We start from the raw sequence: 14,621 nt of genomic DNA on the forward strand, positions 1-14,621 counted from the left end.
TGTATTAGCATGGAGAGGTTCACTCCAAACAATTTCTTAAAAAGAAGTATCAGACCTTACAACCACATTACAAATTACTTCATGGAGTGTGACAAAATCAAAAGAAAAGGAGAGGAAACAGATGTGTGATGAAAGACGCTGTCACAGGAACTGTCAGGATGCAAATGGAGAATTTTTTTCAATTCTTTTAACTAGCCTCAGCTTTACAGTTCAAACAGAAGGGTCACCACATGCTATTGATACCAAGCAAAGCTCAGATTTCTAAAGGGCCATCTTCACATAAAGCACTTACTTAAACTATAACAACTTCTTGAAAGATATTGAGAAATATAAGTACCTGTTGTCTCCACGAGAAGGATCCTTGGGTTTAGCATCACTATCATAAACAAAACGCTCTTGGGAGATGACTATGATGTTGTCTGTAGTTTCATTTCCCAAGATAGTGATAACAGGATAACCCATCTGTAGTGTCCATTGATCCATTACTTCTTGGATATTTACCGATTTTCCAACCCTTTTTAAAGCCTTGAAGGAAAAAGAAAAGTTTCAATACATTGAAGCAGTATCATCACCCAACATGTAAAATTTTTATTTTTTTTTTTTGGTCCTGGAGATCATAACTAGTTTGGGAGGTTGAAATAACCATCACATGTGTGTGCAAGACACACATGCACGTTTACACCCAATACACAGACTACATAACTGAACCAAAAGCCTCCGTACTTTTAAAGATAAATGTTGAGTAATCTTAACAGAGAGGAGAGTGACAGTCAGAAAATCATGCTTCCCACATCACTCAGGCACCTGCTTTACAGGATTTTAACAACAGCCACAGAAATACTGGATGGCTGTCTCCAAAATATATTCTTGACCAGCTAAGGTTAAAAAAGTGTTAGTTGATCTAGGGCACCTCCAACAAGGCACATTTGAAGGGCTCTAAATTAACAGAGCTCCTCTGCTCTGAAAATCAAATGACTAGTTATTTGAAAATATTGTCCCTTATGTCCAAAGTGAGGCTATATATTCCAAGATAACCCCTGCTGCTTCATAAACTGCACCTGTCATAATACATGGAGGATTAATGTGTTCATATTTGATTCCATATGTCAATAAAAATGCTGTTTCAGCTGAAATACAAAGAGATACTACCAAGTCTCATGGGAGATGAGACTTGGCATGAGGAGAATGACAGGCATCATTTGTTCTTCAGTGACGGAAATGTTCCTAGCTGTCAAACACAGTCCGAGATCACAGACCGAGCAACCTCTGATGAATACAAGCAGAAGATGTCTTCAGAACCGAAGCTGCAATTGGAACAAAGTGGCTGACAACAAACAGATTTGCAGCTGAGGCAAACAGAATTAGTTGTAACAATAGATATGAGCATACGGTATAGCCATAGTGGTTACGGACCAAAATACAGTCTCATTTTTGTTCTACTTTATTAGCTGTGTGTTCTGCGGTTCTCTCAAGACTACATACATCCCTCTGACCTTCCATCACCCAGAACTGCCCCAAAGGCTTTAACAGAGAAAAGGACCAGGTGAGAAGCAAGAAAGACTTTTGCAGTGGCATTCAGCTTCAGATTAAGACACAGATTTAAAAGCCTGACTGTATATTACATGCCTCAATTCATTAGCAGTCAGTACAGACATAGGACTTGGTTCAGTTGCCCACATGTATGTCATTAATGTCATTTGACCTTTACCTGCCCCTTCAGAAGAGCACAGACTTCTCCATATATCATACAACATAATTTAACAATTATGTTAAATCTATTAGACACACCTTAACGTCTTGAACATCCTACTGCACCTATTCTGGCCCTAGCTGCCTATATTTGAGCAACTATCTCAAGTCCCTAGTCAACAGTCAGAAGTTCAGGCTCTTTATAAAATAATCATATAATGGCTAGTCAACTGAATTGCTCTCTATGCTGTGCTGACTATATTGACTAGATTTCTGGGACTCCAGTTGTTCCTATTCACCAAGTATCAAACGACATGTCCTAAAATACTCAACACATTCTTTCAGAACTGGTGTAACCTATAATGGACATGCTTATATCATGTGGCAGCTGGAAGTCAGGCAGGATAAACTAAGGTAAACACTATTAGAAGTCTATGAATGGGCAACTTAAGACTCACTCAGAACAACTGGAGCTTGGACACCTACCTTACATGTACATACCTGCTTGTCTAGACAAACGCAGATGTCTTGACCTCCAGCTGAAATCTATCTTTGATGTCAATAGTTACAACTAGATTGCCATGTTCTGTATGGCTTGGGCTGGTACTTATGCCAAAACTCTCTAAATGTACCAGCTCAGATTAGCCATGTAGGGAAGAAATTCAGGCATGCTTGGCTCACTTTATGAAACTTATACTCTTTCCTTATCAATCCCCAGACCAGGTTCTAGAAACACAAGCCAAGTTTTTTACAGCGTATGGGCCTCAGCATGCTGCCACTGAAGTCAATGACAGCAGATTCTATGAAGTATCTTTCACTACACATCAGTGACATAGCACATGCAAAAAATATATTCTAACATAACAAAGAATAGAAATGCTGAAAAAAACCATATTTTAATATTGCTACTAGGCTAACTCAAATGGAATTTCTTGGCATCAATTTTTGTATTTATTCTGGGGTTTGAAGATCTCAATATGCACTATTCACTTCTAACCTCACCAAGAAAAGTAGCACAGTAAATTCCTGCTTATCCCTTAGTGCAATAGATTAAAGCATTTTACCTTTGACAATGTGTTCCAGAGATCATTTCTGGCTGCATTGCCATACTTGTGAATGGTTAAATAGTCCTACAGAAATAAAATAAAATACAAAGCAGTATTACTATACACAAGCCAAACAGCTAGAGCTGTGAATCACTGCTATTAGAAGTTAAATCCCATCAATGTTTGCATTTGTTAGAAATCTAGAAATATACAATATGTTCATCCTAAGGGAATAAACAGTTTCTTAAGCTAGTTTGCAATGCAAAAATTGTTGCTAAAAATTTCATTTACAATATTCAATGTTCTTTTCTGTGTAGGTCAATCTATAAACTAAATATTTTGAATATATATTTAAGATAGATGTCTAATCTTAGAAGGGATTCCTAGGTAATTCTCAGCAATGAAAGGAAAAGCTGCTGAAACCCAGTTCCAATTGCCATTTTAGCAGGTCATTCTGCATCTAGTGTCAAAAATTTACTCACTCAGATAACTGTTGGATTCATTACAAAAGATTTAACTGAAAACAGCCTATCTATCTGAACTACAAACTCCTATCTAGGGAGATCCTGGCCCTTCAATGTCAAAATACACCATACTGGCAACTGGGGCTGTAATGGGTTATCACAAAGACTCACCATGACAAGGAGCAGTGGAGGACAGGTGACAGGAACCCAACTCAGTGTTGAGCACAGGTACCTATATGTGTGTTTTCACTCCATACATGACAGAATCTGAGGAGGGTATAAACTGAACGCTTCCACTTATTCCACCACAGTCTCAATAACTGAGGGTCCATTCTTCTCCCATAACCACCAGAAAGATAATTCCTGATAAGCTTCCATCATATTAAAGTAACTTCCCAAATTAATAGTTTAAGCATATGACCAGCTTAGGTCTAGGTCTTTCAGACATAAAACACTTCCTATATTAAATGACTTCTCAAGAGACAACACTGTTTTTTCCCACTATCCTATGTCCCTAGACAACAGTTCAATTAGTTACAGTAGTGAAATTTAGCAGTGATTATTTGAATAACATACATTTCAAGCATTTTGATTGGAAGAATTAAGTGCAGAAGCACATCAGAGGTTGTAAATCAATTGGTTCTCCTGCATTTGAATTTCTACCATCTTCACTTTACAAGCCCTAGAAGACAAACCCTAATTTAAAGCACAATGATAAAACTGGGACAAATCTGCTGACTGTGTTATCTGTGCTTTGTGTGAAGTAAGATATTTTGGGAATAATTAGTATTTGGAAAACAAATTTTCTGATACACAAATTGTAGCACCTGTGACAGATTTAGCTTTTGTCAGCCAACTCATAGTAAGACAGGCAGCAACTCCCATTTAATCACAAACTAGGAAGGCTAAATGAGAACACTGGCTCTGTAAATGCAGCGCTGAGCCTTAACAATGTCATGAGACTAACTCGGAAAAAAGACAGTATTATATAGTCTGCATCTATAGCACTCGGTGCTTCCATTTTGTCTAAAAATACAGAATCACTTAAGGCACAGTGAAATATTTAATAACTTCCAAAGCTAAAGAAGTTGAATTGCAAATTAGAAAGCTAAAATAGGAATAAACAAAAGTGGGACAAGGTAAATAAATAACAACAAATATACAATCCGCATTCTAAGCAGTACAAGAAAATGCTGCATATATTGTTCCATCTGAGAGATGCTTTCAGAATTGTTGCAGAGCAAAATAAAATGGGTGGAACACTTGAGGACTCCATGTTTACCAATCTACCATTGGACATTTTATTTGATTTTTGCATTTTGCTTTCAGGAAGACTGCAAAGAAACTAAATACTTCCGTCCTTTTGTTGGGTTTTGTTTAGATCGGTTTTTTTCCTCCCAATACACAGATTGGGAGGTTTAAATGTGGCTTGTCAGTCAGTTAAAAATTTATTATCCTCCAATATAACATGTTTATCTCACAAAGGAAAACAAAAGGAATCCTAACCTTTACAATGAAATAAGAAAATACAATGAGAAACACAACATCCAAGTACAGTCCTGGTACCATACAGGTAATCACCAATTTTTTCATTATTTTATGAAAATTTCATCAAGACCTTAAATATAGCATCAAACTAGGACTGCTATCAAAAGCATACTACACAAAAACCAGTCCTAAGTGACACAGGCTTTCAGTAGTAAATCTACAATGCAATCCCAAATCTTAGTGCACTTTCTACAGGCAAAAGGCTTCTGAAGCAGAGCCCATGAAATATCCTCATATATCCTGTTTTCAACAATAACCAGTAGCAGGCACCTGGAAAGGGTATAAAACTGGAAAAGCATACAGCAGAATGCTCTTCCATCATCCAGCACTTCATGGCACAAGAAGTCCTGAGCAGATTAGTATCCTTGTATTTAATAGTTATCTTCCGTGAATTTGGTTGGCTGCCTTCTGAACCTATATAAGTGTTTAGCATTTGCAACATCTTACGAAAAAGCATTTCCCACTTTGGTGATCTGTTGTGTCAAGGTTCCTCTTTCAAACACCTGCCCGTCTGCTGGTTTTATCTGCTGCTTCCTAGTTCTGGCACTAAAAGACATAGTGCAGTACTGTTCCCTACTTCACTCAACACAAGCCATCCATGCTTTTACAGATCTGTATTGAATGTGTCTCCCTCAGAGAGCTTGGTTTGATACTGAACACTGCCAGATCCAACCACCTCCAGCTCTGCTGTAAAGTTCCACTTTGTTACCACCTCCCCAGCTGCTGACTCCAAAGATAGTTAGGGTCTCTATGATCCAGCCTGAACTTTCATTACCAGATTATCAACCTCTCTTGAAGTATCTTCCATGGACAGTACTCAACTTAAAAAAGAAGATAAGAGGCTTACATGTATCAGCATCCAATACATGTCAGGAAGTAGTAAAACAGGAGCCAAAGATGTGTACACACCCCGCTTGTCTGTTCTAAGGATAGAACAAGCAGGAATATAATGCATTTTTCCTCCGGGAGACCCATATCTAAGTCTTAAGTAGCTTACAAAGAGGCAGAATATACACTCTCATTCACAGTAATTCTCCAGGGCAGGAGTATTAACCACCCCTTTGCCCATACATTCAACAGAAAAACCAAAGCAAACAGAAGAGAGATGCAAGCCACAGAACAGAAAAGGGAGATGACATTGAAAACACAGCTGTCTGAATCTCAGCTGTGCTCAGCACAGCTCCAAAGGAGGCAAAGTGACTTAAAGCTACTTATTTATAAACACATATGCCCAAAACCATCTGGTTGCAAGGCTGCTTCCCATCATAAACATGTACGTCTATCACCTACAAAAGCTATTCCATCAACTGGAGTATGCTGGAGCATGAAGATACACATTAGCCACCTTCCTTTCAGCTATAACCGTACAGTATGTGTAAGCACAAAAGATGGCATGAAAATCTTAACAATTCAAGATTCAAGAGTGCTCTCCTACAACTCTTCCTTTCTCCTTCACTGTAATGCTGCCCCTAAATTTCTTTTTTGTCATGGGGAAAGTAGAAAGACCCTAGTGCAGCACCACTCAACATGAAAATTAATCAAACACACACACGAAAATGATCATTTGGGTTTACATTTTCAGTAAGCATCCACTTGTAATATTCTTCCTAACTTCCTGGCATTAAAATATGAAGCCACTCTTTGCCAAAACGAGTACTGGAATATGATCCATTCACCTCTATCAATAAAAAAATTTAATCAGACAATGCGGTTTTCTGACATGTGTTTTAGCAATTTCTAACATCAAACAAACAAGCAAATAAATAAATATCCTGAATCTGTCACACCATGAAAACAAAGTCCATTTACTGCACAACCAAAATATAAGTTCTTTTAAGAAATCCAAAAAGATTTAGATTGTAGTATAATATGTCATCAAAGAATAATCTTAATACCCCCACAAAAAAAATTAAAAGGCTTAATGCTTTTGAAATTATTACTTGAAATCTGAAGCAGATAGTTTGAACAGTCATACAAATATAGTCAAAAGTGCTAAAGAATTTTGAAAGATGTTTTAAGTAATACTGTATTGATTAAGCTTGCAGGCCTTTTATTGTATTAGTTTTTTTAAGAAAAGGAGATTAAAAAGTCTTTCATATGTTTGCAGTATTAATTTGCAATATTAGCTAGGAACTGAGCCTCTTCGTTTCAAAAAACTGAACCTCCCCACCATCCAAATATGATAATGCTCACAACTAATAAAAGGTAGTGACTGATAAATGCCAAGAGGTTAAACAGCTGTAAAGGGGGAACAAGTCTCCAAACATGCATCTTACTTTCAGAGGAGAATTTAGATCTATAACCAGGAACTGAAATATCAATTCTAGGACCAAACTCCTTTCTCAGTTAATCTGCATAAAGTTGATTGGTTGGCTGAAGGAACAGCTCCTGTCCTGACTTTCATGAGTGGTGCTGAGATCTGCAACAGATGGGCACTGAATAACTTTTCTCCTAAAGGTAACTGGGAAATTCCACTATCTATATAAGTGAGGAAAAAGTAGCAAACTATTTTGGCCTCAAATTATTGTGGCTGTGTTCCTCCTTTCTCAGGACTCAGGACTCAGCAGACTTGCCTCTACCTCCCTTTTGTATATTTCATTTCTACTCCTCGGTACACATCTTCCTCCCTTCAGCCTACAATATGTTCTTGTTGAATGGTTTTATACATGACTGCTGTATATCACCAAAGATTTAAAGCTACAAATAAAAACAATTAGTTCAGGTGGAAACCAGGCTCTAAGGCTCCCGATATCAAATCCAGTATGTTTGTTTTCCTAGAAATTTGTATACCTAAGCCACCACACACTGACAGATGCTGACTCACTGACTATAACATGCCACCTTTTTCCTCCCTTCCTTCACACTACTAACATCAAAGCTGCTATTGCATATTACCTTGACATTGCCTAACATTCAAATAAAAAAGTTTGGGCAAGGGTCAGAGGAGGAAGATACTGCATATGTTTGCAAAGGTGAGTGACAAACAAGGAAGGGTGAGAATCAATGGTAAAGTGCTACCAGCAAGCTACAAAGCAGTGAATATTCCCATAAGAGAGGAAGACTACTGAATAGGAAAGCTAAAATAGTCAACTAGGTTTAACAGTATTTTGCAGCTGTACAACAGACTAATCCTTGAGAAATTGCCTTAAGGAAGAGAAGTGATCACCTTCCTGGCTGGGCAGTCAGGCAAGCAGCAGAGTAGGTAATATAAATAAAGAGTAGGTAAATTCACCTTATTGGTCATGGCAAGCATTGTGAAAGGCAAATTAGATGGGGGTTAACTCTATTTGTGTCAAGAATTAATTTGTACCAGTGAGTCAAGTTGCAGAGCTACCTCCAAACTGAAAAAAACACTTGTGATCAGACCACTTATCAAAGCACTGCTGCAATGCCAGCTAAGAAAAACCTTGGAAACAGATTTTTCCAGGTCAAGTAAGCCAAACAAGTGCTTCACTTTCTACATAGTTTTAGTAAAAGTGCTCAAAACTGCTTCCAGGCAGTCTTGTAAAAACTGCCCACCTACAGAATACATTAGAGTCATAGAATATACTTCTGCCAGAGTTCTACCAGACTATCAAAAATGTTAATATTCTTCCTATACTTCTACTATTGCATTGAAATGTGTTCCTACTACAAAAAATTAAGTTATTCAGAAGCTAAGAATTTAACTAACTAGAAAAGCATTTCAACCTACAATAACAAAAAACAGCATCAAAATGATATTGAAACAGCAAGCACACAAGGAGTATAAAGTCACGCCTGCAGATAGTAAGCACAATTATGTAGATAGTCCTTACCTAGTACTAAAATTATCACATCTGTTTTCTATACAGACACAGCATCAAATACACTCCTGTATCTTCCCAGAGCTACAGTTTGATGATATTTCAGTGGTACAGTCAGACTAAGTACTTTCCACAGCCTCTGATGCTCCTTGGCCCTATCCCCCTGCTTGTGATGCTACTTTGCAAACTAGATCTCTGAAATGGCCTGTATAGGAAGTAAAGCTAACATTCCGCACTCAGGACACTTTTCCTTCCTTTACCAAGGAGGACTACAAACTCTTCCACTGGTATAAATGAAGTGTTGCTGGGTGGTCATGCATGGATGGGAACGAGCAGCTGGAGGCAACACTGAGGAAAACAGAATGGTGGTTTCCTAAGCCAGTGTCCAGTCCAAGTATGGGCCAAGTATTATGGAGAGACTAGACAGAAACATATACAGTGGTGATTTCAGAAGACAGCTAAGAGAAAGATATCAATGTATCACATTTAAGGGAAACAAAAATTTTATGTTGAAATGCATTTCTCTAAAAGTGATGCACAAATGTTCTTTTCAAATGTTTAAGTAATGGTTAATGGTGTTGTTTCTCATCAATAAGCTAATTTTCACACTGAATTCGTTAACTTTCATTAAAACTCATGTGTGGATTCTGCATTCAGAATTGAAGTATACTAAACTCAGAAACTTCAAGTCACAATGAAACACTGTCATGAATCAAAGAAAGAGAAATTACATTTAACTTCTGTTTTGAAAGTGCCCACATGGGGCTACAATGATGTTTAACTAATCCAATTACAATTCCTACCTTCTTCTGCTTTGAATGAACTTCTGTGTAACCCTGTTTAAAATGTCCCCTATCAGGAACTTCTTAGCTAACTTCTAGTTCAAACTCACAAATAGGTAAAAAGAACTTAAAAAAAAGCCTGAGAGGTGTAAAACATACTTCAGAGTTGTCATGCAAGAGTTCACTTCATCTGTGTTTTGCCTTCTCTTAGGGTTACTATCTCAGTCGACACTCAAAATCCTAGGGAAGGAATTCAGTGGAATCCTATCACTGCGCATCAGCTGAAATTCCAGTCCTTCATTTTCAAAAAGTATATTTAGACTTTTTTCACACACAACAGTGATATAATGCTCACAATCAGCAGCAACTGGAAAATATCCACTGTCAACATGTCATATCTGCAATTAAATCATTATATCCAAACAGCAGTCTAAAACTACTAATCAGGAAGAGTGAACCTGGAACCGCACATGGAAATAAATCTTCATTTTCTCTGGAGCCAATGATGCTGAATGGGCCACATAATTATTGTATTTTACTTTGTCCTTTTTCCTTTGTAATTCATGATACTTTCATTTGCTATAAAAATAATAAGATCAGCAGAACTAAAATTTCTGGCATTATATGGGTGAATGAGATTTTTAACATTGATTTCATTGGGAGAAGAAATAGGGAAATGTTGAGAGTATCTCATCCATGGTATTGGAAGTATAGTATTCATTTAGAGGACCCAGAGAAGATCTGTTCCATCCGCAGTGAGAAACTAGTAAGAGAAAGGAGGCAAGAGCCATCGTTAAATCAACGGGATTGTTTTCTTTGCTCTACCCACTTCTTGTTGATAAGAGACCAGTACTGTAAATCAGAAGAAAGCCAACTAAATCAACATGGCTCTGTCATTTTAATTCCAAGAAAAGAAAACTTCAAATGACTGTAAGGAACTCAATTTTGCAATTAATAATCTTCTGCAGAGCAAATCAGTGAAACCAATCTGAATAGAATATCTAAAACAGAATCAAAATTTGTATTCAGGCAAATTTCCAGCTACTCTAAAATATATCCTGCTTTGCTGAGAATCCTTATTAAAATATCAGACAAATTAAATTGAGAGGTTTATTTCCCTTGTATAATTCAGCTTCACCTTATAGCTACTAACATGAAGAGGGAGGAGGTTCCATTTTAAAACGTAGTAACAGCAGTTGAAGTCTGTTGGCAAAGCAGTTTCCAAGTGAAGTCTAAAGAGAACAATTAGAAGGACTGAAGAGTCAGTGCATAGCAGAGTCTGATGGTATCTGCTGTGCAGTGAGACACCTGCTAGTATGTTAAGCTTGGCTTTAAAGAAAAATGTATTTGTTGTATTATTTGGTAATAGTACTAAACTACTGAGCTAAGGACAAATCTTACAGAAATAAAGCACTCTCTGAAATTAAACTGCATATATTTGACTGAATTCGTAAATTCATTTTAGTTCTGCCTTGTTTGGTTGTATAATACACTTCAACCTAAAACCACACATTGCTCAATAAATATAGTCTTAGTGTACACAAAAAAATGATGGAATGTTTTCCAGAGACATTTGGATGGCACCCGCTAATTGTGATAGTTTGGCTGCTCACTTCTCTGCATTAACTTGAACTATGACCAGGTATTGCTAACCAGGCAAAAAATCTCTGTTGCACTTTTCTGTAATATTTTTCTCTATAGAAGCCCCAGTCTTGGAAAGAAATTAATGCTACTTACTATTAAAAGGTCACCATAAATCCACTGAGAAAACTTTTTGTAGTATGATTTGCATGTCACTGTGTTGACTTGCAACATTTGTACAGTAACAGTGAATAACAAATAGAGAAGTGGAAAGAGCAAAGCTCTGATTTTGCTTATAAGTTATTTGTTGTTGGTATCAAGTGAGCAAATGTTTCTCATGGTGCAAACACCTTCATACAATACAGTCCCTAGAGCTGCACTTTTTTTTTTCCATTTTGCAAAATGAAGACACCTTCATTAGCCCTTACATCTTGCTATATGCTACTGTGTCTACCTAGCTACACTAACTGAGCTTTAAATGTATATAGAGAAAGGAAAAGGAAGAGAAAGGGGAAGAGGAGAAGGGAGGAGGAAGGAAAGAGAAGAAAAAGGAGGAGGAGGAGGAAGTTTTCACAACAACATGTTTTGTCCAGCAGGGATTCAGCTTTTTTTCTGAATGTCCTCTACTAGGCTAAACTGAAGTAGGTTTATTTCATTTTAGATGTGTATTATGTGTTAACTGGGAGTTCAATCCTGCAATACTTGTGCTGAAAATACCCACTGACTTCTGAAGAGCTAATGGAAATTTTGATTGCATAAGAGTGGCAGTATTGCACACAAAATGTGTTACTTCCAGTGACCTATGAAGTCCACTGAGCTCATAGCAACAGCGGCAAGCTTGGCACTGAGCTCCTATCAGGAAAACAGTATAATTTTATTCCAAAAGAAAACATTTTCTTTAATAGCTGCTCAGCCCACTGACATCTGAAGATTCATACCTATCATTCTTATTCTTAATAATTCCTATAATAAAAATGAAGGAGAAAATAGTCATAACTGAATTTCACATGCAACAAAATAGAAGCTCACTGGAGGCACACCAAGTGAATACCTATATAGTATCTGTAATATGACTGATTCTAACATTGCCATAAAGGGCAATCCTGTTCTGAGAAAACAAACTTTGTTTACATGTAGCGTGTACTAATTGTTTTTCTTTTTGTAAGAAGCTCTAGCAACACAATAATTTTATCCTAGCTGAAGAACATCATGACTTCCTCCTAATGAAGGCAACGCCATCTGTAACCTCACTCTGAATGTGGGCACTGGGGACACCACTAGCTTTGAGGTTCAGCAGCAGCTACCATTACCACTCTTTATAACTCATCCTGCTGGGACCTCCAATATGGCCAAAGTGCAATTTGACCTGAAATCCTACTTTCAAAAAGTCCACCTCAGATTGAATTCTTCTCCAAAATTTCAGTCAATACCAGGCAGGACTGAAAAATATTACATTTTACCCTTTTTTGTCACTGTTTCCTTTGAAAAGCTCTGCTGTCCCCATTCACTGGAGCACAGCTCTAAAGGTCAGAAGGAAAGTGATCTTGTTTCAGGAACATGATTTTTCATGGCACTGATCAATTTTAGGTAACTCAGCAGCTACACAGTCCTTCTCTCTCTGCATCAACAGCTCAAACATGCTTAAACTCAGAGAGAGATCCTGGCCCTGAAGCAGAAAGCAAAGAGCCCATGTCTCCCTTCTTTTGGCAATCCCTGACAGTTGGGGAAGAAAATTGCCTGCTCCAAACACAAAGTAGAGTAGAAAGGAATGGAAAGGAGTTAATGTAACCAAACAGGAATATTCTGCTAATGCACCATTTTAGAGAAAAGCTGCCTTTGCACAGCAGCAGCTATGTTATATAGGGCAAAAACCACCAGCACTCATGATGGCTGCTCTAATTGTGAGTGCATTACATTCAGCCCTGTTGATGTTCGACTTCCAGTTAGATAATAGATAAACTGTAGAACTGTAGATAAATCAAATACCTCAGCTCTTGTCTGTGGATTGGCTTCTTGCGCACCAGGTAAAAAAATACATTTCAGGAAAACACTGTGGTCTGATTTCTAGCAGAGTTAGACTCTGTGACTGAACCTGATGTGAGGTCTGTTCTGAATACCTGAAATGGTTTATAATGTTAAACACTTTAACAGAACATCTTCTTGTGTTTCAAAATAGATATCCAAATTTCATGGATCTTTTTCTTTTACTCACATTTGTCTAATTTCCCCTCAAATGTACAGGCACTCTATTGTCATTGATTTGTTTAAAGCAACATTAATTGAATTATCAACATTTTCTGGAGGCCCACCTTGGTGCCTCTGCAGGTTGAGCTGCAGCCACGCTGTGTGCTCACAGTTGACAATGAAGCCAGTGGAAGCTATGCTTTGAACACATAAACTCTTATGATCTAGAAGTACTAAGACACGTGGGAGTATTGCATACTCCACAAATGTATAAATTTTAACTTACATTTCTGTGTGCGTAGATCTCCATTTATAAAATGAGGCTTGGACCACGCCTTCCCTCCCTATGAGGTTTATGTCTTCTGTTCATTAACTATTGGTGATGCACTCTGATACCACACTGGATAACATTTAAGAAAATTTTATGTAGCAGTTAAGAACTGGGGTTACAAAACTATTGAACAGAAGGACAATTCAGTTAGGATGATCTACCTTGTGAACTGAATTAGACACTCTCCTGTGTAGAAAACACTAGGCACTTGCATAATTAAAAATCCTGGCTAAGGTGCACATAGAAAAGAAAAGAATGGAAAGATAAAATTAACTTTAGCATTTCTCAATAACTGTACATTTAAATTATGCACTTTCAATCATATTTTTCCTTTAAGCAATAGTATTTTGCTATACACACAGTATACTCAAATACTCTCAGAGCTAGAGGAAGAACTTCCATTTTTGGAGTGATATCCAAGTCTGGCCCTTAGTATGCTACACATCTTTAATACTTTTCAAAGAAAAAAAATATTGTGACACTGCAACTCATAGAAATTTCTTACACAAGAGACTGACCTACTGTCTTTTAGTGACCTATGTAAGTCAAGGTGGAAAAAGCTACGGGAATTCAGTCCATAACAGTGAATTCCTTTAACAAATGTTAACTAAAATCAAGAGTGATGTAAATTAGAAACATAAGAAATGCTGAGGGGCCAGAAAAGGTGAAAGATGTTAACAATCTTCTATGGTAAGCAGTTTAGAAAACAGTGATGTCGGCTCCTATGAGATTTCCTATGACTTGTTATGTCCTGCTTTTAATGTGCTCAAGTTCTCAACAACTGTTCGTAGAAGTGAAACAGTTTAAAATATAAAGGGATTAGTAGCAACTAACTTAAGGACAGTTAATAACCAGAACGTCCATGGTGATACTCTGATGTTCACTGAGCACTCCGTGCTCTTCTAAACAAGAGGAGATGGGTGCAGAATCAACTGAAAAGTATTCAACATCTAGTAAATGCACCAGCTGTGACACCAGAGGTACTCTAGCTGTAAAGATACTCCTGCCTGGTGGCAAAAGTTACATCCTCCCACTGAGAAAAGGAAGACTTCAGGTAGTTCCATGTGCGCTGTTGATCTGAGGACAGCATCACAGCTCATTGCTTCACTGACTGTGATCCTAAGGTGCCTGATTTTTTGTTCATTTGTTTTTACAGATCTTTTATGTTTTTACAGAAAACTCGTGAAAGACATCTCTAATGATGTCTCTTA

At 37.4% G+C, this 14,621-nt stretch overlaps 1 protein-coding gene across 1 annotated transcript in view; it reads right to left on the bottom strand.

Annotated features, from left to right (window-relative positions):
- TRHDE (thyrotropin releasing hormone degrading enzyme) overlaps positions 1–14,621 on the bottom strand; it is a 202,912-nt gene that overhangs the window by 66,028 nt on the left and 122,263 nt on the right. Inside the window, exons 8-9 of the mRNA XM_017832814.1 lie at positions 2,754–2,819; positions 338–525 (exon numbers count right to left, since the gene is read on the bottom strand). Coding sequence (XP_017688303.1) covers positions 338–525; positions 2,754–2,819 — 254 coding nt within the window. The remainder of the gene's footprint in view (positions 1–337; positions 526–2,753; positions 2,820–14,621) is intronic.

The sequence above is a fragment of the Lepidothrix coronata genome, unplaced genomic scaffold (assembly GCF_001604755.1).
Source record: "Lepidothrix coronata isolate B3197 unplaced genomic scaffold, Lepidothrix_coronata-1.0 Scaffold206, whole genome shotgun sequence".
NCBI lineage: Eukaryota > Metazoa > Chordata > Aves > Passeriformes > Pipridae > Lepidothrix > Lepidothrix coronata.